Raw genomic sequence first — 25,569 nt, forward strand, 5'->3', positions numbered from 1 at the left:
ATTCCTGTGTTACTGACAGATCTCCCTCATTAAAGAGAAACGGTTCTTCATATGAATACTCAGTGTGACATCCTGTTATGCATAGAGTATCAAATTTTCACACTCGCTACCCAACCCAGTTTTCTCCTAAACACAGCGTGAAACTCATCTGTATTTATGCAGAAGATAAAGGTTTTTGACGATTGGACTGGAAAGGCTGTGCAGAGCTAGTGTCAAACCACAAAGCTCCACAGAGGCTGTCTTCATGAGCGAAAGGTCAGACCATGATGCCTGCTGGCTATTACTGATAGATCTGTGTGCATGTGGCTTGCAACCAGTAAATTATTCGCATTAGTTACCTTCCATGAAATCAATGACAAGCACTATTCTGCTGCACTCATGGCTGCAATATTATCTGTCCATTTCTGGCTCAGACTGGACCCCCAACAATCAGATCCACTGGTGAAATCTCATATTTATCCAAAACTCTGCTGGAAAGAGAGCGAAGCTTCCTGGATAAGGAAGCACATTTACAGCCATTCAGTAACTTAATTGTCAGTCTTTGTGTATGGTTTAATCAGCCTGATCATCCACGGGACGGTCCTGTGATGTGCTGCTGTCAGTTGTGTCAAATTCTACGGTTAAAACGGAAGTTAGGCGGTTTTGCCTTCAAAGTAAAATTACTGCTGCCTTAAAAAATTAAAGCGAACATTTCTGAAATGTTTTTAAGTTTTTGATTTAGATTGGCAGAAGAGCAGCTAAATTGGTTTAAGATCTTTGTTTGGATATTTTTAGGGTTGTAGCCCTGAGTAATAGACCCTCCTCTGCTTCCTTTTCAAATTCCAGAACAAAAAATGTTTTTCCAAACCCATGTAACTGAAAATGGTCTTTAATGCAATTTTAAACAAGCTTATTATTCGTAACTTTCTATTTTTTTTATATTAATTTCATTCATTTAGATTTTCCCACAACCAAGTCCAGTTGCCCTGCCCCTCCATGGATAACCATGAACCGGATGACTGAAAATCTTCACAGACAGAAATAGGAAACAATACTCAAACACAAGTTTTAAAAGAGTAGATTAATACAGGATGACCATACTGCGCTAATAGCTATAAAACACATATTGGCAGGTTTACAGAACTTAAAACAAAGTGGTTAACACAACACATTTAAATATAAATATGATTCATTTGATTATGATTGTAGGCTGAATGATAATGTACACTGTGTTTCCTTTGTTTACTTTTGTAATTAAACGATAGACCTTTATTGTAGCCTCCTTAACTAATGCTTTGGCAATATTGTTTTCCAACAGTCAGTCCAGTTAAGCTCCCAGGATTTGAATTACGTTTCTGTTATTTCACTTTCAACATGTTTTATTGGCTAACCGTGCACAGACTTTTGAAAAGATAGAAAATAAGAATAGAGGGCAAAGAAAAATAAATAATAATATAAACTAGCTTAAGAAAAAAAATTAATAAATAAAAGATCAATAATGAACATTAACATTAACGTTCCTCTTTTTTTCCAGGAACAAAATTCCCATCAGTGCTTTAAGTTTATGCTTTTAATTTGAAACCCGTCAAAGGAAGTGGCGTCTCACACTGCCTGTCTTGACACTGGTGCTGCTGCTACAGTTGTGGACACACGCAAAGGTGATGCCAACATCCGCTGACAGACAGAGGGAGCGCAGTGCGGGACAATAAGGAGCTGCTCAGGGAGGGAGACACCTCCGCGTCTCTTTCCACGTCTGTTTGTCCGTATTTTAGAACAATAGCCGACCTGTAATGTTCAAACAAAGCAGCCGTGACCCCCCAGCCTCATTTTGGACGGACCATAAGTAGAAAAAAGCGGACAAGAGTGCTGCTGCTGTTTTATGACATTACAGAGCCCGACATGAATTCGGCCGAACAGACGGTGACCTGGCTCATAACGCTGGGGGTCCTGGAGTCTCCCAAGAAAAGCATCTCGGATCCTGAGGCGTTTCTTCAGACGTCGCTGCAGGATGGAGCGGTGCTGTGCAGGCTGCTGGAGCGACTCAGACCCGGGACGGTGGACAAAGTGAGTGGAGGGAGGGAGAGAGGGATGTGGAGGAGAAAAGGATCCAGTTATTCAATATATGTATAAACCCAAATATCCTGTGAACGGGATCCTGAAGAAAAGCAGTGATGAACAGTAAAATGTTTAAAGAGGCAAAATATGACAATTATTCATAATAAAATAGTTTTTTCTATCTAAAGTTAAAGGAGTTGGCACTTGGAAATATTAAATTGTAGAAATATTTCATATAAACCCACTGTTTCATAGCCCAGGCTGGAGGTAATTGTGATGGTTAATGTCCTATTTATTTATTTTATTTTGCAGTCTTATCCTCACTTTGGTTTGCTTTTCTTTTTGTGGCCTGATTCCCGCATAAATTAAGCTCCAAACATGGATTGCTTTAATTCTCATAATGCTAATAGAAATATTGTAATATAACAACATATATTCATTTATTTCACTACTATACTACTAGTACTCTTTGTCCAATACTACAGTAACAGTGCTATAATCTATTGTTTTACTGTATGTCCAATATAGCTGGTTAATGCAGCAGGTATTTTTTTTACATGTCAGTAATTTGAATATGAAATATGAATTTGACTCTCTCTCTCTCTCTCTCTCTCTCTCTCTCTCTCTCTCTCTCTCTCTCTCTCTCTCTCTCTCTCTCTCTCTCTCTCTCTCTCACACACACACACACACACACACACACACACACACACACACACACACACACACACACACACACAACGGACCATGGACCTGTAGACGTCATATCCTCCTTTGGCTTATCCAACTTCCCTGGGAGATTGTAGATCTTTATCAAAGTAGCCTCTGTTAGCTACAACTCAACACACACCGAGGCAGTGCCTCTTTCAAAATAAAAGCATAAAACGATGGATCACCCTTTACACTATGTATTTTACCTCCTCTAGGAACAGCTTTGGCATATTTAGTATAAAAATACACTAGAACACAAAAACTAGGTGTCTACTAACTCCAGAGGAAAAATGGTCAACGTTACTTTTGCCGAAGGACCAATTTCGAACACAAATGTATGAAAACGTCTCTTAATTAACGCTTAAGTGTGAAAGTTTAATCCGGAAGTTGTACTGGTCTTAGCTAGCTTGATGCTTGTTAGCAGCAAGTGGCAAGTGCATCAGAAACGCCTGGAATAAGACTGTTTTCATGCGGGAAAACAATAAAGACGATTTTTAAATATTCCCTGTTAGCATTTTGAGCTAATTCAGGTACTTTCTGTGTGTAGTTTTTCCAGGAACCGCGGAGCGACAGCGAGTGTCAGAGGAACATTACCGAGTTCATTGACGGCTGCGGGGCTTTCGGTGTGGAGGTGAGTTAACGTATCAATAATATGTTTTATTAATGCGCCTCACAGTCTGGAGCAGTGAAAGCAGATTGCCTCATGTCTATTTACTGCTTAAACCGCGTTTAAAACTCATACACGCTGCTGTTTACCTGCGACGACCTGCTTCATACTGTTAATGATTAGCCGTTACTCCTATTTATGTCACGTGACGGCAGCAGTTGCCCTCACGAGCAACCTGGAAAGGTGTGATTAATGAGTCAGTATGGCTGTGGCGGGAAGTATTCAGCTATACCTTTTATAATGAGAACGTCAGACACATTTCTCTGTGTGTGTAGAGTTGATAAGAGCATATTTTAATTGAATTGGTTGTTTTTTCTTTTCATTGATATATTGGTAAATAAACAGGTGACCTCCAATGATCCATCAGGCTAGTTTTTCTAGTACTACTTTCTGATAAGTCACCCTGCATAAAGGGTTTAAAAGTTGTGACTCATGGCTTTAAGTTAGTAAAACAGTCCTCATGGATCAGTAATAAACCACTCATAAGACCAGCTTTTGCATTGGCAGGTGAGGAGGTTGCACAGGTGTGCTTTTATGAAAAAAAAGGGGGCTCATATCCTCATATAACATACCAAGCTACCAGCTATCAGCTGGACACCACCTGTTTTATTGCTTATGTTTAAACCTGCAGGGTTAAATGTGTTTTTGCTGCATGAGGACGAGTTACGGTTCATTTCAGTGAGTCCGGGGCACGGATGATTACACTGTTTGGAACACAGTCTGTCAAATATAACGCTGGAAATGTTGAAACCCATGCAGAATCTTTGGCTTTTGGCTCGTTTATTGAAAATGTATTTAGATTGTTGTCAGATGTAAAATAAAACACGGATCAGGGCGTGTGCACGTGTCTGTGTTTGCACAACATTTGGTCCAGCCAGGTTATATCCTGCCCCCCCCAGAGGGTGACACCAGGCACTCACACACACACACACACACACACACACACACACACACACACACACACACACACACACACACACACACACACACACACACACACACATTGATCTCAGCCATGGAAAAAGCCATGGAGTCATATTGGAAAGGAGCAGATTATGCAACACAGGCCTCCTGCGCTGTGGACCTGTAACAAGGCTCTGCTCCAGACTTGGAAAATTATTTTGACATCCCTCAAAGCTCAGTGAGGGGGTGGCATTGAAGACATCTGAAGGGTGGGCTGATGTAATGCAACATGCCAGGCAGCTCAGTGGATTTTCCAATCAGGTTGATTAGAGGCGTGTCGGCCATGCTGCTGGAAGCCAAGGCCTCCATTAGCAGCAGGCTGACTGACATCAGCGCAGTAATTCTCCCAGACAGTCGCCGGACAAGCCGAGGGCGAGCCAGGCTGTCTGTCCAGTGGTCGAGGATTACAGAGCGGATGACAAACGCCAGCGCGACAGTGGATGAGCTGTGACTCCACGACCAACCAGAGCTGCAGAGTTAATCAGACCGGAAATTTTGCTCTTTATTAGACTTAATGGGGTGATTCTGTGCGTTTAGAGTTCCCTCTCTGCAGCATCGAATCAAGCGCTCCCTCTTTGCCCAGCGGCAGGCGTTTGTTTTAAGCCTGCAGGTTCATCTTTAAAAAGACGCCCATTTCATGAAAATGGTATTAATTGGATAATTTGTAAAGCAGGTTATACTATAATTGTAAGACTTGTGGACATAATGATGATTAACAAATATATGCAAAAACTAATAAAGCACTGTCTAATATTTCATGATCAAACGTGCTTTTTCTCCATCAGTGAGGTCTAAGATCCTCTCTCAGTGCCTTCCTGTGTCGCTGACATTCCACATGTGGTTCTCAATGTCAGATTTCGTTATTGATCACGTTCATTGATGCAGTATTGTCATGGAAAGAGCAGCAAATGCAGCCTTAGCGCTGGTACGCTTCTACTGCAGCAGTAGATAGAAAGCTGTTGTATCTTGGCCCAACGCCAGCGGGAGGGATGAAAGTGTGCGGGTCCATACTGGCTGCAGATCAGAGTTTGTGCATAAATTAGATCAAGTGGATTCTTTAAAGCGGGACTACATTAAAGACCCAGGAAGTAAAGTTAAATTCAGTCCCAAATCAGGACGCTGCAGCTCTGACTTTCACGCCTCAGATTGCTCCACCTTCACGCCATGGCAATGCAGAAGTTAGTCAGTGTGTGGTATACACAAGATTAGGAGCTTCAGAGGTATTTTCATTATGGCTGTGTGTGTGTGTGTGTGTGTGTGTGTGTGTGTGTGTGTGTGTGTGTGTGTGTGTGTGTGTGTGTGTGTGTGTGTGTGTGTGATGGGGAGATTACAAGGGGAGGCTCAGACTTTGAGTAATCCTGCTCCAGACTGCAGTCGGAGCAGGGACGTCAACCTCGGCTCAACGCACCACTTCTTCATTTTCATAAAGTAAATTTACACTGAGCGTCTGTTCGTCTGTCGTTGTATTGATTGTGATTATTATGAAGTCCTTTCTCTCTCTGTGCCGCCACATCTCAGCGTGAGACACATGCGTGGAAATGTCAGGACGGCTTCCTGTTCTTGTTGATGTCATGCTCTATGAATTTATCATGAGTGTGCGCCCATGTTTTTTCCTCCGTCGCATGTCAAACCCCACTATGATTTATTGCTGCTCTAAAATCTATTTTCTCTTCTTTGTTCAATTTTTTCTCCTTCAGCCTTTTGAGGTCAACGACCTCCTGCAGGGACTGAACTTCTCTAAGGTCCTCAACTCCTTGGTCGCCCTTAATAAAGCCACTGAAGGTACTGTGTTTACAGTGTTTACATGTGTGTTGGCTCACCTGGCAGTCGCCTGCCTGGGCTTTATAATGAATTTTAAGTATTATAGTTGTTCAGGTGATTAATTTTTGCCTTGTGTGCAGCTGTAGGTGTTGCTGAAGACAGCGTGTGTGTGCCGCGCTCCTCCACTTTGAGGATCAAGTCATTTGACTCCCTGAACACCCAGAATCGCTCCTCTAAGCTGCTGCAGCCTCAGTACCGCAGCCTGGTGAGTTACCATGACGACGACGACAGCACATCTCACAGGAGTGACAGCAGGCGAACTCAGGGATTGACTTATTCACTCCGCTCTGTGTTTTCTCTTGTGCTTTCTCCCAGGACATGTCAGAGGGCAGTGGGTGCGGCCACTTGCTGGTCAAGGCGCGCTTTCCCTTCCAGCAGACCAATGAGGACGAACTCTCCTTCTCCAAGGGCGACATCATCAGCGTGAGCCGGCAGGAGGAGGGGGGCTGGTGGGAAGGATCCTTCAACGGCAAGTCCGGGTGGTTCCCCAGCAACTACGTGCGGGAGCTGAAAGGAAGCGGTGGGTGCAGCTCGGACGCTGTGCTTCAGTCATTTTTAACCATGTGGACAAAGTCGTAAGCTAACTTCTCTTCAGCCTCACAGCTCGGCAGATCTTCCAATATGAATTTGCAAGATTTAGTCAAAGCAGCGACAGACAGACTTCTTGCAGGTCTGTTCTTCACTGATAATGACTGACTACCTCTTTTAGCTGTGGCATGGTAAAAGTTGAAGGTATTAAACTGAGAGGTTTGAGACAATTTGAGCTTATTTCACAGATTTCCACCATTAAATCGACAGGAATTCGATTTAGAACATCTGGGTTAATTAGCATTCATGACCTCATCCTGAGGCTGTTACCGCGGCCTCCTGTGCTCGCCGGAGACGCCTCCTCATGGTTTGCCTGATTGTGTTGTGTTGCTCTCTGAGGGGGGAAGGCAGGGACAAAGGAAGGAAGTCCTGCAAGCGCACAAAGACAGGAAGTTCCAGAGCTGCTGTAAAGGAACTTCCTGACTTAAAGGTTGCAGCAGAAAACAAGGACCATGATAACAGTGCACTGGCCAGCGGGAGTTTGATATGAGAGACGGCCTGCGTGCACTGGAGAGACAAACTTATGATGGTTATGGTTAAAGAGGGTGAATTGGAGGCTGCACATGGCTGTTTTCAAGGCTTACTGACATAAATCCGTGATATTCAGACTGAGGTTTGGTCGTCACCTCACTCATGAAATGCACGTAACTACAGGTTATATAGGCGTTTTTGGACCTTCCTTTGTTTCTGCTCCAGGATCAGTAGTTTAAGTAGCTCTTTGCTTTCTCTAATGAGTACAAAAAGAACAAAAAGCTGCTCATCATAAAGAAAATGCTGATTGGTCTTTGCATTACACCGTCTGCAAAGAACAACAGAGAGCTGGAGGATGTGACAACATGCGTTATTATTGGCTGAGCAATGCTGAAAAAGACAATAACCAGGACATGGCAATGACGTGACATTGTGCAGTCAGTGAATTGAGGCTGTCCGTCATTGGTTGTCCTACATTTTTTAGAATGTATGGTCACAGCGTTGCCTTACTTACAGCATTGTCAGTTGTATTGCAGCTGTACACTGTCATCACTGTCCCTTCCTCTTGTGTCCCTCTGGTCCTTAAATTCTTCTCTCTTTCTCACTTTGTAGAAAAGACATTAGACAAGCCAAAGACTGGGACCCTCAAAAGCCCCCCCAAAGGGTTTGACACCACTATCATCAGTAAGACCTACTACAACGTGGTGAGCATCAAGAAACTCTGCGTCTGTGTTCAACCTCATTCTTTCATGATGGCCAGATGTTCACACAGCCACGGAAAGAGGAAGAAAATCTCCACCACAATAGTTTAGGTTTGGTTTACCACTTTGACTGTGAATTAGGACTTAAAACAGATCAAAAATGCACAGGTAACGGCTTGAATCATGCAGACGTGGCAGCTCCTTTGTGTGTCTGTCTGCTATCTGACCGTTACAGCGTTCAGCTCAGCCTGCTGGGGTGAACTGAGCTCACGGTTAATGTGTTTGTGGACTGTTACAATCAATCATTTTCCATCTAATCCATCCAATTAATGATTGCGTAGCTGTGTCTGTGTGTATATGAGCATGTGATGATTTGTGGAGCTGCGTGGCGCCCCTGCACTTGTGTGTGTGTGACAGAGAGAGCTGAGCAGATGTAATGTAGGTTATTTCTTCCATCCCAGTGGTTTCTGGGGCAGCCTTGCCGCAGGGTTGGCTTCTGCTGAGTGTTTGTGTGCGTTTCAATAATGCAACAAGCTCCAACAGTCTGTCTAGTCAGTCCATGTTTGGTTGGGGTATCTGAATCTCACACACACTCACAGACCCTGCCTGAAGTCAGAGCTGTTCCCACATTGAAATGCAAAAAGAAGTTCTGAATAAGGATTGTTCTTCCTCTAATGGAGGCTCCCAAAAAGCTTTCGAACAGAAGCCTGTGTGAGTAGACGATGAAGGCTTTGGGCTTGTTTCTGTTGAAGTTTTCACCACATTCCTGTTCTCAGTGCGTCCTCAGCGCGACCTCTCGCACATCAGTTTCAATGGAATATTTATTATAGATCAACAGTTAGAGATGCTTCAACTGCAGGTCAGTTTTTACGGCCAGCAGAGCAGAGGGGAGACACGTGTTGCTCGTCCACAGTGCAACAGTTCACAAGCAGAAACCGCCTTCCTGAGAGGGATCTGATGTTGGACAGCATGTGGAGTCACAGTGCTGCAGCTCCCACAGGGTCAGACATGGCTCCCAGTAGCATATTACAGAATGCATCTCCCATTGAAAAGCTTACAGAGCCTTTTTAACTCAGCAGGATGCTTGTTTGTGTCTCATCTTCATAAAGATGTCTGCAGAAAACAGGTTGTTGATGCTTCTCACCCTAATGGTGGAACATGATTGTCTAATCACCATCAGATGCGTTACTGGCCTATTTAACATACCAGTGACTGGGTTTTACTGGGACTATGGATCTTGATGAAGGCCTGAGGGCCGAAACTCATCTAATACATTTCATGGCTGCAGTGATTCTTCTGCTCTGATACTCTGTTAGACCCCTCAAAACTGGCCTCACTTGGTCTGCAGCTGATGATCTTTCATTTCATTATTTAGTCTTAAAGATATTCAGTTTACAAAGAAGAAGAAAAGCAGCAATCGTCACATTGGAGAAGCTGAAATCAGACTTTTTGGGGGCATTTTTGCTCAAAATGTGGCTCAAACAATGAATCAGTTATCAGAATAATAGATGATTGTTATTACCACAGAAGATAGATGTTATAGGAACAGGGATGGGTACCTGCTCTCCTATCCTTTTTCATTACTCACAGTGTGTGTGTGTGTGTGTGTGTGTGTGTGTGTGTGTGTGTGTGTGTGTGTGTGTGTGTGTGTGTGTGTGTGTGTGTGTGTGTGTGGTGTCTCTGTCAGGTCCTACAAAACATCCTGGAAGCAGAGAGTGAATATTCAAGGGAGCTGCAGAGTCTCCTGGGCTCATACCTGCGCTCGCTTCATCCCACAGACAGGTGGAGTTATTTTTACTCCTTCATGGTGTTTTATTCAACAGAGTCTGATTTTAGAGGTCGTGGGACACACACTTGAGTCCCAGGATGTGAGAACACACACATACTGTATCACACATGTACATATACATATGCATACTGGATGGTACATGTAGTACCACATGTACTGTATCCCATTTTGTACATATATTACATGCATGTATTAATTATGAATGTCTCCTCGCCTCTCCTCTGTTTTGCAGACTCAGCAGTAATGACATCACTCACATTCAGGGAAATCTGGAGGAGATCTCGACCTTCCAGCAGATGTTGGTTCAGTCCTTGGAGGAGCACACAAAGTCAGTGCACGGAGCTCTTTCTGTCTGTTTCATAAGCGAGTCAAACGATGATGTCACATCAGTAACTGGCTAAAAAAGGCTTTTCTTCTCATGCATTTGGCTCTCTGAAACCTGCACAAAACCAGATGAATCGCTCATGCTAACATCCTGTTGAACCAATAATGCTTCCTCCAGCTTCACTTCCGAACAGACAGCAGCTCAGAGCTGATGTTGGCATGAGTGCAGGCAGTTATTGAACAACAGAGACACGTAGTGGCAGACTGAAGTAACATCAAAAAAAGAATAATTATACACATTTTAAATCCACAGATGACTCTCTGATGTCCCATAATCATCCATTCAATCATTTACGTGTGATTAAATGCCAGCAGTGGCACTCGTTATCCAGTCTGATGTGTTACTTGTGTGTGTAGACTTCCAGAGAGCCAGCAGAGGATTGGGGGCTTCTTCCTGAGTCTGATGCCCCAGATTAAGATCATCTATGTGGCCTACTGCTCCAACCACCCGTCTGCTGTCAACGTGCTCACACAACACGGGTACAGTCAGAGAAATACTGTCTTTAAACCACAAGGCAAAGACAAACTTTGTTCCAAAAGTGTGTGAACATGTTTGTGTGTGTGTGTGTGTGTGTGTGTGTGTGTGTGTGTGTGTGTGTGTGTGTGTGTGTGTGTGTGTGTGTGTGTACCACAGTGAGGATCTTGGGGAGTTCATGGAGTCCAAGGGGGCGTCCACTCCTGGGATCCTGACTCTGACCACCAGTCTGAGTAAACCCTTCACCAGACTGGAGAGATACCCGACCCTGCTGAAAGAGCTGGAGAGACACATGGAGGTGAGCTTCAGTCTGTCTCTCTCCCGTCGATGCAGATAACAGAGCAGTGTTATTTCTCTTCTAAACATGAAGCTTGTTTGGTTAAATTTCTGCTGTGGTTTGTTTCAGGACCAGCACCCCGACAGAGCCGACCTCCACACTTGCATGATGACTTTCAAAAGCCTTGCAGTGAGTTAAGAGTTGAATTGTGTTGATTAAAACTGAGTTGGTGTGCTTCTAAGTGCTGCTGAATGCTTGTGTGTGCTCAGGCTCAGTGTCAGGAGGTGAGGAAGAAGAAGGACCTGGAGCTGCAGATTTTAACAGAGCCAATCAGAAACTGGGAAGGGGATGACATCAGAACCCTCGGCCCTGTTCTACACATGTCGCAGGCCACAGTCCACACGCAGAACTGTCAGGTACTCATCACAACCTCCGAAGACCTGAGCTCCTCCTGCTCTGAAGACACGCCTCTTAAAGGTCCTTCGCTTGTTTTTCAGGAGTCGAATGAACGCTACCTCGTCCTCTTCCCTCACACTCTGCTCATGCTCTCCGCCAGCCTGAGGATGAGTGGATTCATCTATCAGGTGAGTCTGCAGTACGTGAGATTGGTCTCTGTGTCAGTGTGCTTGATTTCCACGCCTGTACAGAGAAAAACACTCACACTATCAGCACATGTGCACCTGTGTGTCTCTGCAGGGGAGGATGCCTCTGTCAGGGATGCTCATCTCCAGGATAGAAGATGGAGAAACCCTGAAGAATGCTTTCGAAATATCCGGTCAGCTCGCGCTCTCATTAGCCTTTCTCATTTAATTGAGCTCATTTGTAGAATGTTTAGGATCACATCCGCATCTTTACACCGGATACCTGAAATTTAACAAGTGGATATACAATAGAAATCCTTAATGGTGAATCAAAGTGTGTGAAAGCTTGCCCTCGTGTGCCTTTGGACCACGTTTAACATGGAGTGTTTGTGTGCACGTTTAAACTCTTGGTTTTGTGCGTGTTGTCGTGCAGGCGGCCAGTGTGAGCGGATGCAGGTGGCGTGTAACAGTCAGCACGATCTACAGGACTGGCTGGACCTTCTCACCAAACACACACACACTTCGGCCGCGCACACACACTCGCACAAGCCTCAGTCCGTCTGTCACACAGTAAGTCTCCAGGCTTTCTAACGAATAAGTCAATTAACCAGTTAGTCAGTCGATCCTCATCCACTTAACTGCCCTCATACAGGCAGTGTCTCTCTTTTTTTGCTTCACCTCCTCCTCTTCCTCTCCCAGTTGCCCTCTCACCCCGTCACTCCCTCCAGACACTCAGAGTCTCGTGGAGGCAGCGTCGGACACACCTACCACACCCTTCCCCATCCCTCTTCTTATGGAACGTCCCACAGCAGCAGCCCAATGTGGGGACCCCTGGAGCCACCCAGTACCCCCAAACCCTGGAGCCTGAGCTGCCTTCGCCCTGCGCCTCCACTCCGGCCCTCGGCTGCTCTCTGCCAGAAGGAGGTGCTGGACGCTGGCATACTACAAGACCATACTTTAAAAGTGGGTTTGGAACGACCGCTCATATGCAGTATCTGTTCATTTGTTTGTAGGACATGAGTAAGAGTCCGAAGAACATGAAGAAGCTGCTCCCCAAGAGGAAGCCAGAGAGGAAGCCTTCAGAAGAGGACTTCACTGTCAGAAAAAGTAACCGTGCAGCTAAATTCTTACTTACTTTAAAATGATTTAAAGATACAAGTTAGGCTGTCAGTTAATTTCTTAATGTTAGGCAATATTAAATAATGTCAATAAAGGTCCTTCAGTGGCTGCAGTTAAGTATCAAAGGCTGCTATGATGTCCTTCTGCCCTGTCCTCGTCTCTCAGGCACGGCGGCTCTAGAGGAGGACGCTCAGATACTGAAAGTGATCGAGGCCTACTGCACCAGCGCCAAGACACGACAGACTCTCAACTCCAGTGAGTTCACACGCACACACACACACACACATCAGCGCGCTCATATGCATGCTCACTTCTAGCTGTGTCACTGCTAACCGCTGTTTGTTCTCTGCTGTCAGCTCTAACAGTGTTTCTCTCTGTCCTTTCTTGTTGTGTCCTCCCCTCTGCTTCCTCTTCCTCCAAACATTTTGTCATCAACATACGCTGCTGTTTGGTTTTATCATACTCCTGGTTCTTTAAATTTAATTTGACCCATCCCACATGAACCCTCTTCCTTTTACTTCTTGTTGGTTCAAACCTCTTTGTTTTTATCCACACCTTTAATATGGTTTGCCCTCCTCCCCTCGTCCTTCCAACGTTCCCTTTGGATCGTTCGTCCATCGATTGCTGGTTACTTTACGGTACAGCCTGGCAAGGGACTGACCTCATGCACAATCATGTGCTCGCTGACACCAGCCTCACCGTCGCTGGTTTCCCCGGCAACCTGCCTTGTTCTGACCAATCAGAGGACTCGGATTATGACAGTATCTGGACTGCAAGTAGTTACAGGACTGCCTCGTTTTCTCGTAAGATATCGGTGTTGCACCCCGCTGACGTGCTAGTGATCGGGCTAGCTCACAGCAAGGATAGATGTATATTCTATATGTGGTCCTCAACCTCACACCTGCTGTGTGTACGTCTGTGTTTATGTGTCTCCTGTGTGGTTTGCATACCTGCAAGTGCAGTTGTACTTGTGGGTGTACAGTAGCTTCAGTAAGCATATACCCAGTAGTATTAGTATATGTAATGTGTGTGTGTTTAGCTGCATGCGAACAAAACAAGCAAGTGCACCAATATGATAACAGTGTAGTTGGTGGCCACATTAAGCAAGAGAGCGACTGATCCATGCAATGGCATGAAAACGATGATGAAAATGCAGTTACTTTGACCAGTGACAGCATCTGGTGTTTGGTCACTTGTAGTTTGTAAGGCTCCCCGTTAGCACCCACGCCTATCTGTAATGTCACCCTCTCTGAATTCTGTGTTTGTGTGCAGGTGTATGTGTTTGTGATCATAACTTAGACTGCGTCACTGTTCACTCAGGCTCCAGCAGGAAGGACGTACACATGTTGTTCCCAGAGGAGGAGAAGATCATAGTGGAGGAGACCAAGAGCAATGGACAAACTGTCGTGGAGGAGAGGTAAGAAAGGAGGTGAAGGTGTGTGTTTGTTTGTGCTGTGCAGCAGAGTTTAAGTGCACTCACGGATCAGATTAGGAAGTGTGAAACAAGTTACAGAGACGCTGCGTGTTGAAGTAAAGAGCTGTTCTGTTCCTGCAGGACTCTGGTGGACACTGTGTACAGTCTGAAAGACGAGGTGCAGGAGCTCAAACAGGTGAGTGTGCAGGTTTTTAAATGTATTATTAACACAGACTCCTCAGCATGATCAATAAATGTCCCACTTAAGGGTTCACACTAATGTAAAAAAAAACCCTCTCCTTTCCCTCCTTTGTCTCACTCCTCCAGGACAACAAGAGGATGAGGAGGACGCTGGAGGAGGAGCAGCGAGCGAGGAAAGAGCTGGAGAGGATTGTCAGGAGAGTTCTGAAGAACATGAACGACCCAACGTGGGACGAGACGAACCTCTGAGATCAATATGTGTCTGATCACCGTGGATGAGACTTTTAAATGACCAAAACGACTGCTGTCCAACCTGTGTGGACAGAAGCTGCCAACACTTCATGCCGCCATTCACCACGTCCTCACCGTTCTCCCTCGCGTCGACCTTCGCAGTGACTTGTGCACCGAACTGTGGACCAAGAGTAAATGCCTGCCAGCCATCAGCAAAGCCATCCCAACTGACCTTAAAGCTGTGAAACCAAATTACCTGGTAGGCGTGATGACATCACTTCCTGTCATGCTCCTTTTTTCTTTTCTTTCTCTTACCTTCTTTGGAGCGCTGACAAACAAATTCCTCTTTCTCTTTCACCCGTGTGTTTTGCTTTCATTCCTCTCTGCCATTGCAAGGTCAGTGTTTTATTGACCGGCCTGGTGCATGAATAGGAACGCCACGTGGGTTTGCATACTGCATTTCAGAGAGATATCAGAGTGGTATGTGAATGAAAGTCCTCACTGAAACTTGAATTTTTTCCATTCAAATGTCAAATCGTCGTGCTATTATCAAAGTGAAAATCCTTTATAACTGTACATGTTATTGATTCACAGACCAACAACCTACAACGCTGGTTTATTTATCATGTCAAATACATGCAAAGTGCAGTAGGCTCTCACTCAGTCACTGCGTTTTAAACTAAACCTAAATTTACCAGCACTCAGACGTGAGCTCGTGTGTTTGCAGACCACCGTGTTATTCCATGGATCTGCTGCATTGCATCATGGGATAAGTACATTTCTGGCCAGTGATTATTTGGATTATTTCTAATACTGTAATATTTTTTGTATTATGCTGAATTTTCAAACTACAAGTGAGTCCTGCTGAGACTGTTCCTCCACTTCTGCATGCAAATGATTGTTTGGAGGCTGAAGCTGAAGAGAAATTGGCTTTTGATGACTTATCTGCTTTAATTAACTGAAGGGTAGATGATAATATGTGAGCATATCAAATGAAAAATGAAAACACATCTAAAAAATATGGAGTCACTGGAAAATGATGGTGTTATTTAAAGGGAGCTGGAGGGAGATTTTCTCAGGAATGAGCTTGACCATCAGGGAGTTTCATCTTTCAGCTCCAGAATAACTTTAAGCCAAGCAATATTTAAAGTGTGTGAGTTTAATTACACGTCTGCCCAAATCTACATTTCTACTGTTAAAATATGAGCAGATAACAAACACACTATTGCTGCAAAGTCACCGTTCATTTGGAAAAACGTGCATCTTGCAGAGCTCTAAAAACTCTAACGACTGAGCTGCTGCTGAAAGTCACACTGCCCACAAATACCCTCCTTCTTTGTTCCTTGGAGTAACGTCCTTGTGCACGTTTGACAGCTCTGAATCCTTCACAGAATCAGGAAGTTGAGCTTTATGTATGTTAACTTTTTTTAACCTTTTTTTGCAGCACATTATTTTTCACTTACTGTTGGAAGTGTGAGCTGAGATACAATCAGATGCATTAAATATATGTTATCCTGTGCATAACACGATATATGCATACAGTAATATAAATGTAATAAAGACTCAGAATGCATGTTAAATGCAACTCATGACATTAATCAGCACAACATAAAATACATGATTGGGAAAAATGCATAATGTGATCATCTAACAGTGTGGATTCTCAATACATTTTTTTTTAGAGTTTTTATTACGTTTTTAATACAGTATGCACAGTCGTCACACTGCGAGCAGCTGCAGGCTGTCCAGAGCAGACAGAGGAAGTGACTGCAGGTCTTTACAAGCTGGTTTGGTTGATCAAACTCTGAAAACAGACAGATACCATCACTCTTCTTCTTTAGTCCGTCCTCAGTTTTTTTTTGCAGCCGAACAAAATATTCACAGCGAGTCGGCTCGCTGCTCTTTCTCTTTCAAGTCCGAGCAATACAACACTGGAAAATGTTTGTTTTTTTATGATTTGTACTGTCAAAATGCAACTTACTGCAGAATGATTTCTTATTTTTATATTTGTGATTCTGTTTGTACTCTTAAAAACTGCTTTTGATTTGTAACACTACTTATTTTTTACTTGACCTGGTTGATCACACTAAAGACGATTTGTACAGAGAAGCAGCGTATTTCTCATGAGCATCAGGAGACGTGCCTTGTGGAGAATATTTCCTTTGTGGAAGTTATTAGGCATAAAACCTTCACCTACAAGTAAGCCATGTCCTACAGTATGTCAATTCTAACTTATGTATTTAACTGAACTGATGTGAGTGTAATGTGTGTCCCAATGTTATGGTAATGAAGGTAATTACAGTAGTTACTGTGACAGGAATCATTCCCCACCCCCCTCTATTTATTTCACCCATTTGTCTGAATAAAATGTTGAATCAAACACTTGAATCTTGTGCCTCCTGTGCAGGGCTGCCCAAAGTGGTGCCTGCAGGTCAGAAGTAGTGAAAAACTAATAAAATTCATGTTAAAAATTCTAATAAAATGGCTCATTGTTCATACTGTTTTATTTCCTGTAAGGTAAAAATGCTCTTTAAATGTGTAGCTTGTTTAGAAGATTTGTTTATGACACAATGACAAAACACCGGAAAAACAAACAACACGCTGACATCTTTCACTGGGCTGGATGAAACAGCGCCCCCCTCGGTTATAACGGCGTGTAAATGTCAGCCAGCGTGTGTGGCCATAAATGGTATTACACCCTTGGACAGTAGCCAACGGACGCCAGGTGAAAGTTTGCACCTTGATTAAAAAATTGTGTGACTGTACGGTACAGTAAAGTGAGAATGGCGATGCTGTGCACGGACGCTGGAAATTAACCTGAAACGTGAAGCAAGTCGCGCTTTTAATCGGAAAACGACAAAGTAAGAAGAAAACATTACAGCTGGCTAATGTTTACGTTGTTTTCCCGTGTTGACAAACATATTAGCTAACATGCTATTGATGGCTAACAGCGACTGAGCGACGACAGGAAGGCCTCTGTCAACAAACAGTGACTGTCAAAGCAGCAAAAGCATCGATGGACACCAAAGAAAGGACAGTGGACAACAAATGTGAGTCAGAAACACTGTCTGTCTCTGCGTGCTAGCTCCTGTCCTGATGTTTAAATGTCCCGCCGTGGCTGTCTGTTTTTAACTGGCTTTGCTTTGATTGACTGCTCAGTCACCTGTTGGTTGATTATGTTTGGTATTGTAGCTTTGTTTGTTTAAACACTCACGAGCTTTCACTGCTGGACTGAAGCCTTTAATCCTTCATATATCGATCATATGGATAAGGGTGTGTCAGTCTTTTGGTCTGTTACTGAAGGAGCTGCTTTAGCCCCCCCACCGCCTCATGCAGTGGTTGGGATGGGTTGTCCACGATCCAGCCTGGCTAGCACCCTCCTCGATGGAGGGCAGTCCAGGACAGTCCAGCTCTCCTGACCAGTTTGTTTAGTCTTTTCCTGTCCCTCCCGGAGCTACCACAGCCCCAGCAGACCACTGTGGAGAGCAGATGCCATAATAAGTCATAACAGACCTCAGTCTTCTTAGCAGGCAGAGGAGATGTTGACCTGTCCTGTGCAGAGTATGAGGTGTGTAGTACTGCATGTATTTTTGGATGCTCAGACATGTATCTCATATCTATGATGGCTGCATTTTATCTTTTTATGAGCAAAAAACGACCTGAATGTTGTGGTTTGTTGTAAAATGTTGTCACTGGCTCCAGTCTGGCCCTTGTTCTTTAACAGAGAAGATGCACCATGGCCGCGTTACGCAGCCGTCTGTCTGCAGGTTATGCAGTTGCTGGATGAAGCAATATGTTGCCACAACAAACCCGACTTGCTGCACTTGCTTTAGTGGATGTTTTACTTCAACATTGCTTATTGATGTTGGAGGAGAGATACCTGCAGTACGTATTCACTGTAAAGCTGTCAAGAAGTTTTTGTGCAATCTGATGGCCTCCCATACGATTGTGATGTTTCACAATGTGTTGCAGACAGTTTGATGTGTCCATATTAGATGTCTGTTATCAATGCAGTCAGTGACACCACAATGCCAAATTGCCAACAGGTTTGAGAGGACACCAGTGAAAAGCATTATTCCTATAACAACAGAGGAGAAAGGAGTCTTTGTGGAGTTGTCCTTACTAAATTGACAAGGCCTTTTACAGCCTTTGATACCGGGCTGGCTGCCTCACACAATGGAAGGCATATAAATTTGCAGATGTCGTCTGGAAAGCTCAAATGTCAACGCTTTTCACCGCAGCACCAGGGCCCTGCAAGAGGAATAATTGATTAGTTCACCTTTTGTCTCGAGCCAAATATTCATCCAAGAGGACAAAAACAGGAGGCAGGCAGAGCAAAAGATGAAAGCGTATCTTCTGCAGTCAGCGTGTGATGTTCACCTTTTCTCCTTTCCGAACTCAAAAACAACAAAACGGGATCAGAACATCCTTTCAAACTTCGCAGATGTGTTTAGTGATCGCTCATAATATGTGCAACACAGTGGGATAATTATACACCCCGTGTGTTTTTGGCAAAATATTGCATGATTTACCTCTTTGGAAAAAGTGTCGGATAGCCGTCGTCTGCTCTGCAGAGTCGAAATTTGTTGCAAAGGTCACCAAATTTGAACTTGAATTTACTCACGTGCTGATTTCAGGCCTGTGCGCCTGTACCCAGAGTGTGAGCTGGAGTGTGATGTGAGACTGTGTGATACTATCTGTGTGGATTCACACATGATATTAATACGTGTGTCTTTTGTCTGGTTACAGTACCTCATCCATGACTGTGTTTTATCCCTTATTAATTCAGCTTCTCAGCTGTCGGTGTGAAGTTTTCTCATGAAGCCAGACTTCATGCGTGCTCAGACTAAAGAAAGGGGAAGCTTTGTTCGTCAGTGTAGCTTAAAGATGAACTTGGCCTAGAGATGCTTCCTGAGTGAAGTTGAAGAGTGCAAAATGTTTGACTTAAACAAAAGTACGAGCCAAAGTTTGAGGGTGTAGTGAACTGATCGTTATTTCTGCCGGCATCTCGACGCTCACTAGAGGTCTGCAAATCACACACACACACACACACACACACACACACACACACACACACACACACACACACACACACACACACGATCGACAGCTCCATTGTAGATGAAATGACAGCGAGTCACTGGGGTTGCATTGTTTTTGGCCCTGGAACCAACAGGTGTCTCTGTTTGGTGAAAGGTAGTCCCATCACGCACAGACACACACATCCAAACTCCTCTGGAGCCGCTCAGTACCCGTCTGTCTCCTCAATGCTGCGTTCAATAGCGAGCCATAATTTAGATTTGACTCGTATTGTTGCATTGTGTCTCCCTCTTCCCTCTCTCTTTCTCTTCAAAGCCTTGCCATTAATTTCCAGCCTCTGCAATTTTCCTCTCCAGTAGCAGAAAGGAGAGAAAGGAAAGGGAAAGAAAGATGACAAAGACAACACAGGACTCCTCTCTTCCCCCGGCCCTGTTATTGTACAAAATAGCCAAGCAATAATTTTTTGTCATTGGTTTACTCCTAAAAGCCCATTTGATGTCGGTCCTGAAAAGAAAGCAATAAAGAAACCTTTTCAGTGGCGCTGAATGAGCGAGTGAAGGAGGAATGAATCCCTTTGGGACGCTGTGACCAGAGAGGCCTTTTTTTATTGTCTTTGCTCTGGTAATCAAATGGAGCTGAAATGAAAATGGAGTTTTCTATGAAAATAGGGCCCTTTGTTGCCTTTGGAAGGCTAGTAATTCATAAACAATAAGCCGGCTCCTTTTGTTTGGGTTATAATATATTCCTGCTGCTCTGAAAGAGGTCTTTCTCCACACATGCACACACACACACAAATTGAAGCCAGGGTAAAAGCCAAGGCGAGGCAGCAGGGGAAGAGAGAATATAAAAGGAGGCTGAGAGGCAGGCTTTCCATTCATCCTCCTGACTGAGAGACAGCAGGATGCTCGACTCCTCAACTCTCCATCCTACACCTCTCTTTCTCCGCTCTCTCCATCAGCCTCTTCCTCTCAAGGCTCCCGCTCTGTCATTTTGTCAAACTTTAATGGGATTTTCGTGGACAGCCAACAGGTGCGCGCCAACTCAGACTGCAGTGCACTTGTCAGTCCGAGGAAAGGGTTTCTCCTTCGTTCGGAAGATTACGGATTACGTGAAATGACCGAAGCGTCTCATTTTTTCTGTTTTTTGAATTCGTCTCTCAATGTTGGAGGATGACGAAAAAATGAAGGCACAGAGGAAGACGCAGGTCGTGAGGTTACAGCAGCATCTGCAGCTTGATGGAATGATGACTCTGAAGTCCCACTGAGCAAAAACAGGACTCATCCTGTAAAAATCATGGAAACATTGCACTGTGCTAACTTCAGTGAAGCACACACTTCAGTGAGTGTGTGAGGAGCAGTCTGTCTGCATGGTTTAACCCTTTAACCCAGACTGAGGACAGCAACATGGGTTTGAGCTTGTTGTGATGATGCCAGAAGCTCCAAACAACAACATCTTCCTCTGTTGTCTGGACGTCAACGTGGTGACACTGAAACACTTGTCTTGTCACACTTTGCACCTTCTGGACCAAACTTCACGAATGTTGTGGATGAGAGCTGTGCATGTTTGACATGCAAAGAGACGTTTGGATGGATGTTTACATGAACGTGGATTGAAGTGAGCCAGCGTGTTGTAAGTGTTGATTTTGCCTAGTTGATGCTGTTTACTTCATGTCAGTATTTCTTCACCCTGCTTTCAGTTGAAACTTGAGGTTGCATGCTTCAGTGTTTTTCAGTCAAATTCTGACTTACGTATCAGCCCCTGATGCAGGTTGTTGGCATGAATCTTTGTGTGTGCTGATTTAAATGGAAGATCAAAAGGAAAATCAAGAAGAAACAGTTTCATGTTCTTAAATTCAGACCATGAAGCTCAGAGTGAAGGCTGTCTGGGTTCAGCTCGGGGAGATATTCAGCATTTATGCAGTATTATATGACTCCACACCAGCCCTGTCTCCTAGAAATGATGTTTATATACCACTAAAAGGTTTTTGTCAAATACACATTGTAGGAATCGCTGCCAGGCAACTTTTCCCCAGTCCAGGAAGTGCTACAGTCCCTATCAAAGTAAAGGAGCTGGTAGTAGTGAATGGTGGGCGAACTGATTGAAAAATCCATCCTGACTGATGCTTCAAGTCACACTGTTTGGACTAATACCATATTCTCTGTATAGAGTGGTGAGTTGCCTAAATATTGCCAGAAAAAAAAAGCAATCCTGCTTCCGGTTCAGTTGTGGTACTTTAGGAAAACAAAGATGCATTTAATACGAGCGTCCAGAAACAATGTTCCCTCATGACTCTGATCAAAAACTGGCCTCCACCTCTTTCACAGCTCATTTGTTGACTTCTGTATGGCGTAATTTCATTGAGATGGCGTTGCTTCAGGCAAACATAACAGCTGATATACATTGTTAAAGCAATACAGGCCGGTCGATGTGGGAAGTGTCAAGTTTCCAGAATTTCTAACAGATCGACTGTGTGTGTGCTGCTGTTTGCTTCCTCACTGAGATTCATTAATGAAACTTCAGTCAATAAACAAGGAATAGAAAGTGATGGGATGACGTCTTGAACAAGAATGTGTTTCACCTACCGATGTGTAGACACAAAGGAAAGGTGAACGGAGCTTAAATTGCCAAAAATAGGAAAAATACATGCCCTGCATGGATGAGTGAAATATGATTTCACTTCAGCTTCAGCTGGCTGCAGCACTGACATTAGAGCATCATGGGTAATGACGTAGACTGTGAACTTGGTTGCTGCGCTGATCAGTCGGGTCATTCATGGTCATCTTTCCACGGTGTCAGCAATGGACGAGTTAATGTCAAGCAGCTCTCTCACTGCTCTGCGTTAGACCGAGTGGACGGACGGACTTTCTGAGTTCATGTGTTGCGTAGAGTAAAACTGTGCTCAGGTTCAGGTGGTGGTGGAGATGCTCGAGAGGATCGTCGGGTTATGATGTTCCACAAAGGGCCACTTATTGTAATTGCTATGCATTTGCTTCCTCATTTCTTATTATGTGTTGCACATCTGTTGTGGCCGGCTCCTTCAGGAACAGAACAAAGAAGGTCCACGCAGCAGCCATTCAAGTGAGCAACATATGCAAACTGTAATTTATTAAGTCAGACATCAGTTGTGAAATGAAGATTTGGGTTGCTAGGAGACTGTAGGTGCTATCCTAACATTTTCCTGACCTTTTAATTTGATATAAATGGAGTGTATAGGGCTGGAGAAACAGTAACTAATGCATAAATGTCTGCTTAACATTCTGCATGATTGATGAGGATATTTAAGGATTTTGATGAAATCTCAGTGAATGTCCAACTACACTTCAGTAAACCAGTGTCCAAAGCCAGTGTCTCCTCAATATCTGAATGTGAAGAAAATGTTCAAGGGCTCCTTGAGACTCAGGATATGTACGTTTGAGGGTTTGCTACAGAAATGTGTCCACCAGTAGACATTTATTCATACCGTTTCCACTGCAGGAGATATCCCTTCAGCCAGTGTAGCTGCTTCATACCCTGCAGGCTTTAAGGGAACAACATCAGGCTGTCAGATGCTGCTGATAAGTGCAGTGCTGGTAGGACGGGCCTGGTCATCAGGGAGATCCTGGGAAGCAGAGATGGGCCAAGACATCTCTTAAACATGCCTGTAATTCACTTACCTCATGGTTTCTTGATGCACAGCGTCCTCAGTCAGGGCGTCCCTACTTGTTGTCGTTGTGATGCGTCAGAGAGATCATCTGTCAGTCAGACTGTTAACAGTCCCTGTTATGGGGTACATTGTTTTGTTTAAGAGACAAACATGGAGAAAGCTGTAGAGAGAGAGCTAAGAGTTAGCCTCATGCACGAAAGTCTGCACAGATCCACGAATTAAAATCATCCCCATAATTCATGCAGTCCACACACAGTTAACCAAACATGACAAAAACAAACTGCAGCGATCTGTGCCACGCTCAGTTCCTCTTTTTATGTCCTCCTTCAGGGACTCTGCATTTGCTTCAGTGAAGTCGTTTTGGATTTTGTTTGACATGCTGGAAGGCTAAGTTAGCATCCCTGCTGGCTAACTGGTGCAACAGTTGTTCCCACAGGAAGCTAGCTTCTGTTTTCCAAGACGTGCAGCATCTGTGAGACTTCTTGGCATTTGTCTGTTTGTCTTCTCATTATGGATGCTATCACTCAGCTGCCGAAAACAACAGTTTTCTGTTTGTGTCTTTTGTTGAAGATCCTGCAGGTTAGGCGTTGGTCTCCTGTCACCTAAAAGTCTGAGCTTGTGTTCAGACGAAAGCGGTGAAGATTGTTTGAGCTGTGACAGCGGCGTCATCATGTCAGTGAGCCCACCTGAACTTGCTGGAGGGTGTGTGAGTGTCAATCATGAACGTAGAGCAGTGATGTTGAAAGGCAGCGCAGCGATCTGTCTCTCCACCTGAATATTAAACGATATACGGACTGACTGCACGTGTGTGAGCAGGCATTCTTGCCATAATATGACATGCAAAGGCAGAGCAGGGCTGTGTCTGCTCTGTGATGGCAGCTCCTCCTCCCACGCAAGGCTGAATGGCTTTCGCAGCCTCTGCCTGGCTAGAAGATACTAATGTTGAGTCATTTTATTATGCTGTCACAAGCACCAAATGCTGCCTCATTCAAACCTGTCGCAAGGTATATGAAATACTTCCTTCCTGCACGCCAAAGGACTTTGTTAAGAGTCTGATCTGGCCTTAAATCATGATTTTTCACAGATGTACTGAAGGTTAAATAACACTCATCAGTGGTGGACGGCTTGCAGTCTTAATTTGCTTTGAATGAATGCTGTTAAAATGAGGCACAAGTTGCAAGAATAGTAAAAGAGAGTTGTGGCTGTTTGCTTGAAGCCCTTAAATTCTGTATGTGAAAGCAAACATTAGGTTTTCTTAGGGATGCTGCTTGTCACTTCAGATGCAATCGGCTGATGCGCGTGGACTTGTTGGATTGTTGTCATGTGCTGTATCTTCAGTGCTTCTGTAACTTCTTCTGTCTAATGAAATTTTGAACAGATTGATGTGATAAAGTTCAATTTTCCAAACGTTACAGTAAATTAAGTACACATTTATATATATATATTGAAATGGTGAATACAGGCTGACATGAAGACAAATGAATTGACTCATTTTCCTGGATTCACATCATTGCTGCTAAACCCTCATACGACCACTAGATGGCAGCAGAGTCATGAAAGTCATGTTTGATTTCTCATTTCTCTTACATCTAAAAGCAAATTTGGGCCCCAACAAAGTTATTCCACAGAATGAGATGTTTTTTCATTTCATCTGTTTTAAACTGAATTCACAAGTCGTCATACCTCAAAGATGCAGTTCTTTTCAAACTTCAGTAGTTTGTGCCGTTTTTTTTCCACACTGGAGTCAGGATATGGTGTAGAATTAAGTCACTTTTTAGGATAAAATTTTAAACATGCCACCCATGGAAAGTGTCATCATGGGTTATCAGCCACTGCGGGAGCTTTGTATCCCATTAACTATTAAGACAGGCAACTGTAAGACTTAGTTGTTTTGTGTTTCTTACCACTTGATGTAAGCTGAAAACATAAAGTCAGACCTGTCTCTACTTATCAGCCCTTTTCTACAAACTGACAGCTGATGTAAAGAGCATCAGCAGCGCAGGCACAAGTTCATTAAACTCATAGTATTGCACAGCCTGATGCAGATGTTTGTGCTAACCTGTGCTAAAAACCTCTGCTCCTTCAGCTTCTCTTCTACTGTAGCTGTGAAGAATTTAGAAACTCCACTAGAGGGAGCCTGATATCTACCTTAAAACTGCTCATTTGAACCTCACGAGTGGCCCCTGAAGCCTTGACAGCGACAGTCCCCAGCGTGTATGAACTCTTGGGTGTATAATGCCCACAAACAGCTGTTGACCATGTCCAGAAAGATCAAAGCCAGCACACAGGCAGTGGTGTGTCTGACGGGCAGAACGCTGTGGGAAACAGCTGGAGGACGTAATAATAATGTCACATCAGGAGGACGTGGGGATGAGGAGGACGTGGGGATGTCTGTGCTCAAGAATAAATAAAAAGTGACTAATTTGATAGAGGGGTGGTAAAGGTACAGCTGATTTTATTTC

At 44.0% G+C, this 25,569-nt stretch overlaps 2 protein-coding genes across 3 annotated transcripts in view; one reads left to right on the forward strand and one right to left on the reverse strand.

Annotated features, from left to right (window-relative positions):
• LOC139351997 (protein-tyrosine kinase 2-beta-like) overlaps positions 1-2,874 on the reverse strand; it is a 15,818-nt gene extending 12,944 nt beyond the window's left edge. Inside the window, exon 1 of the mRNA XM_070993989.1 lies at positions 2,868-2,874. The gene's annotated coding sequence lies outside the window, so the exon portion shown is untranslated. The remainder of the gene's footprint in view (positions 1-2,867) is intronic.
• Positions 1,684-16,898, forward strand: arhgef7b (Rho guanine nucleotide exchange factor (GEF) 7b). Of its 2 annotated transcripts, XM_070993991.1 has the most exons (22): positions 1,778-2,043; positions 3,290-3,373; positions 6,070-6,154; positions 6,274-6,398; positions 6,509-6,713; positions 7,865-7,956; positions 9,641-9,735; positions 9,975-10,070; positions 10,484-10,606; positions 10,761-10,899; positions 11,008-11,067; positions 11,148-11,294; positions 11,376-11,462; positions 11,575-11,653; positions 11,893-12,029; positions 12,159-12,383; positions 12,473-12,566; positions 12,744-12,833; positions 13,223-13,381; positions 13,899-13,995; positions 14,134-14,188; positions 14,320-16,898. In XM_070993991.1, exons 1-22 carry the CDS (start codon positions 1,879-1,881, stop codon positions 14,440-14,442), a joined length of 2,562 nt encoding a protein of 853 aa, XP_070850092.1. In that variant the 5' UTR covers positions 1,778-1,878; the 3' UTR covers positions 14,443-16,898. The 2 variants fall into 2 exon arrangements, with proteins under 2 accessions (XP_070850091.1, XP_070850092.1); XM_070993990.1 differs by lacking the exon at positions 13,223-13,381 and having other exon boundaries at positions 1,684-2,043.
• The last annotated feature ends 8,671 nt before the right edge of the window (positions 16,899-25,569 follow it).

This window comes from Chaetodon trifascialis, chromosome 24 (assembly GCF_039877785.1).
Source record: "Chaetodon trifascialis isolate fChaTrf1 chromosome 24, fChaTrf1.hap1, whole genome shotgun sequence".
NCBI classification, from domain to species: domain Eukaryota; kingdom Metazoa; phylum Chordata; class Actinopteri; order Chaetodontiformes; family Chaetodontidae; genus Chaetodon; species Chaetodon trifascialis.

What these genes read in the sequence shown, in the direction of transcription:
- arhgef7b (XM_070993991.1), top strand. Translation starts at nt 1,879, where the DNA reads ATGAATTCGGCCGAACAGACGGTGACCTGGCTCATAACGCTGGGGGTC. An exon ending in CTCAGTCCGTCTGTCACACA is followed by an intron (nt 12,030 to 12,158) that starts GTAAGTCTCCAG and finishes TTCCTCTCCCAG; the next exon opens with TTGCCCTCTCACCCCGTCAC. An exon ending in CAGGACTGCCTCGTTTTCTC is followed by an intron (nt 13,382 to 13,898) that starts GTAAGATATCGG and finishes CTGTTCACTCAG; the next exon opens with GCTCCAGCAGGAAGGACGTA.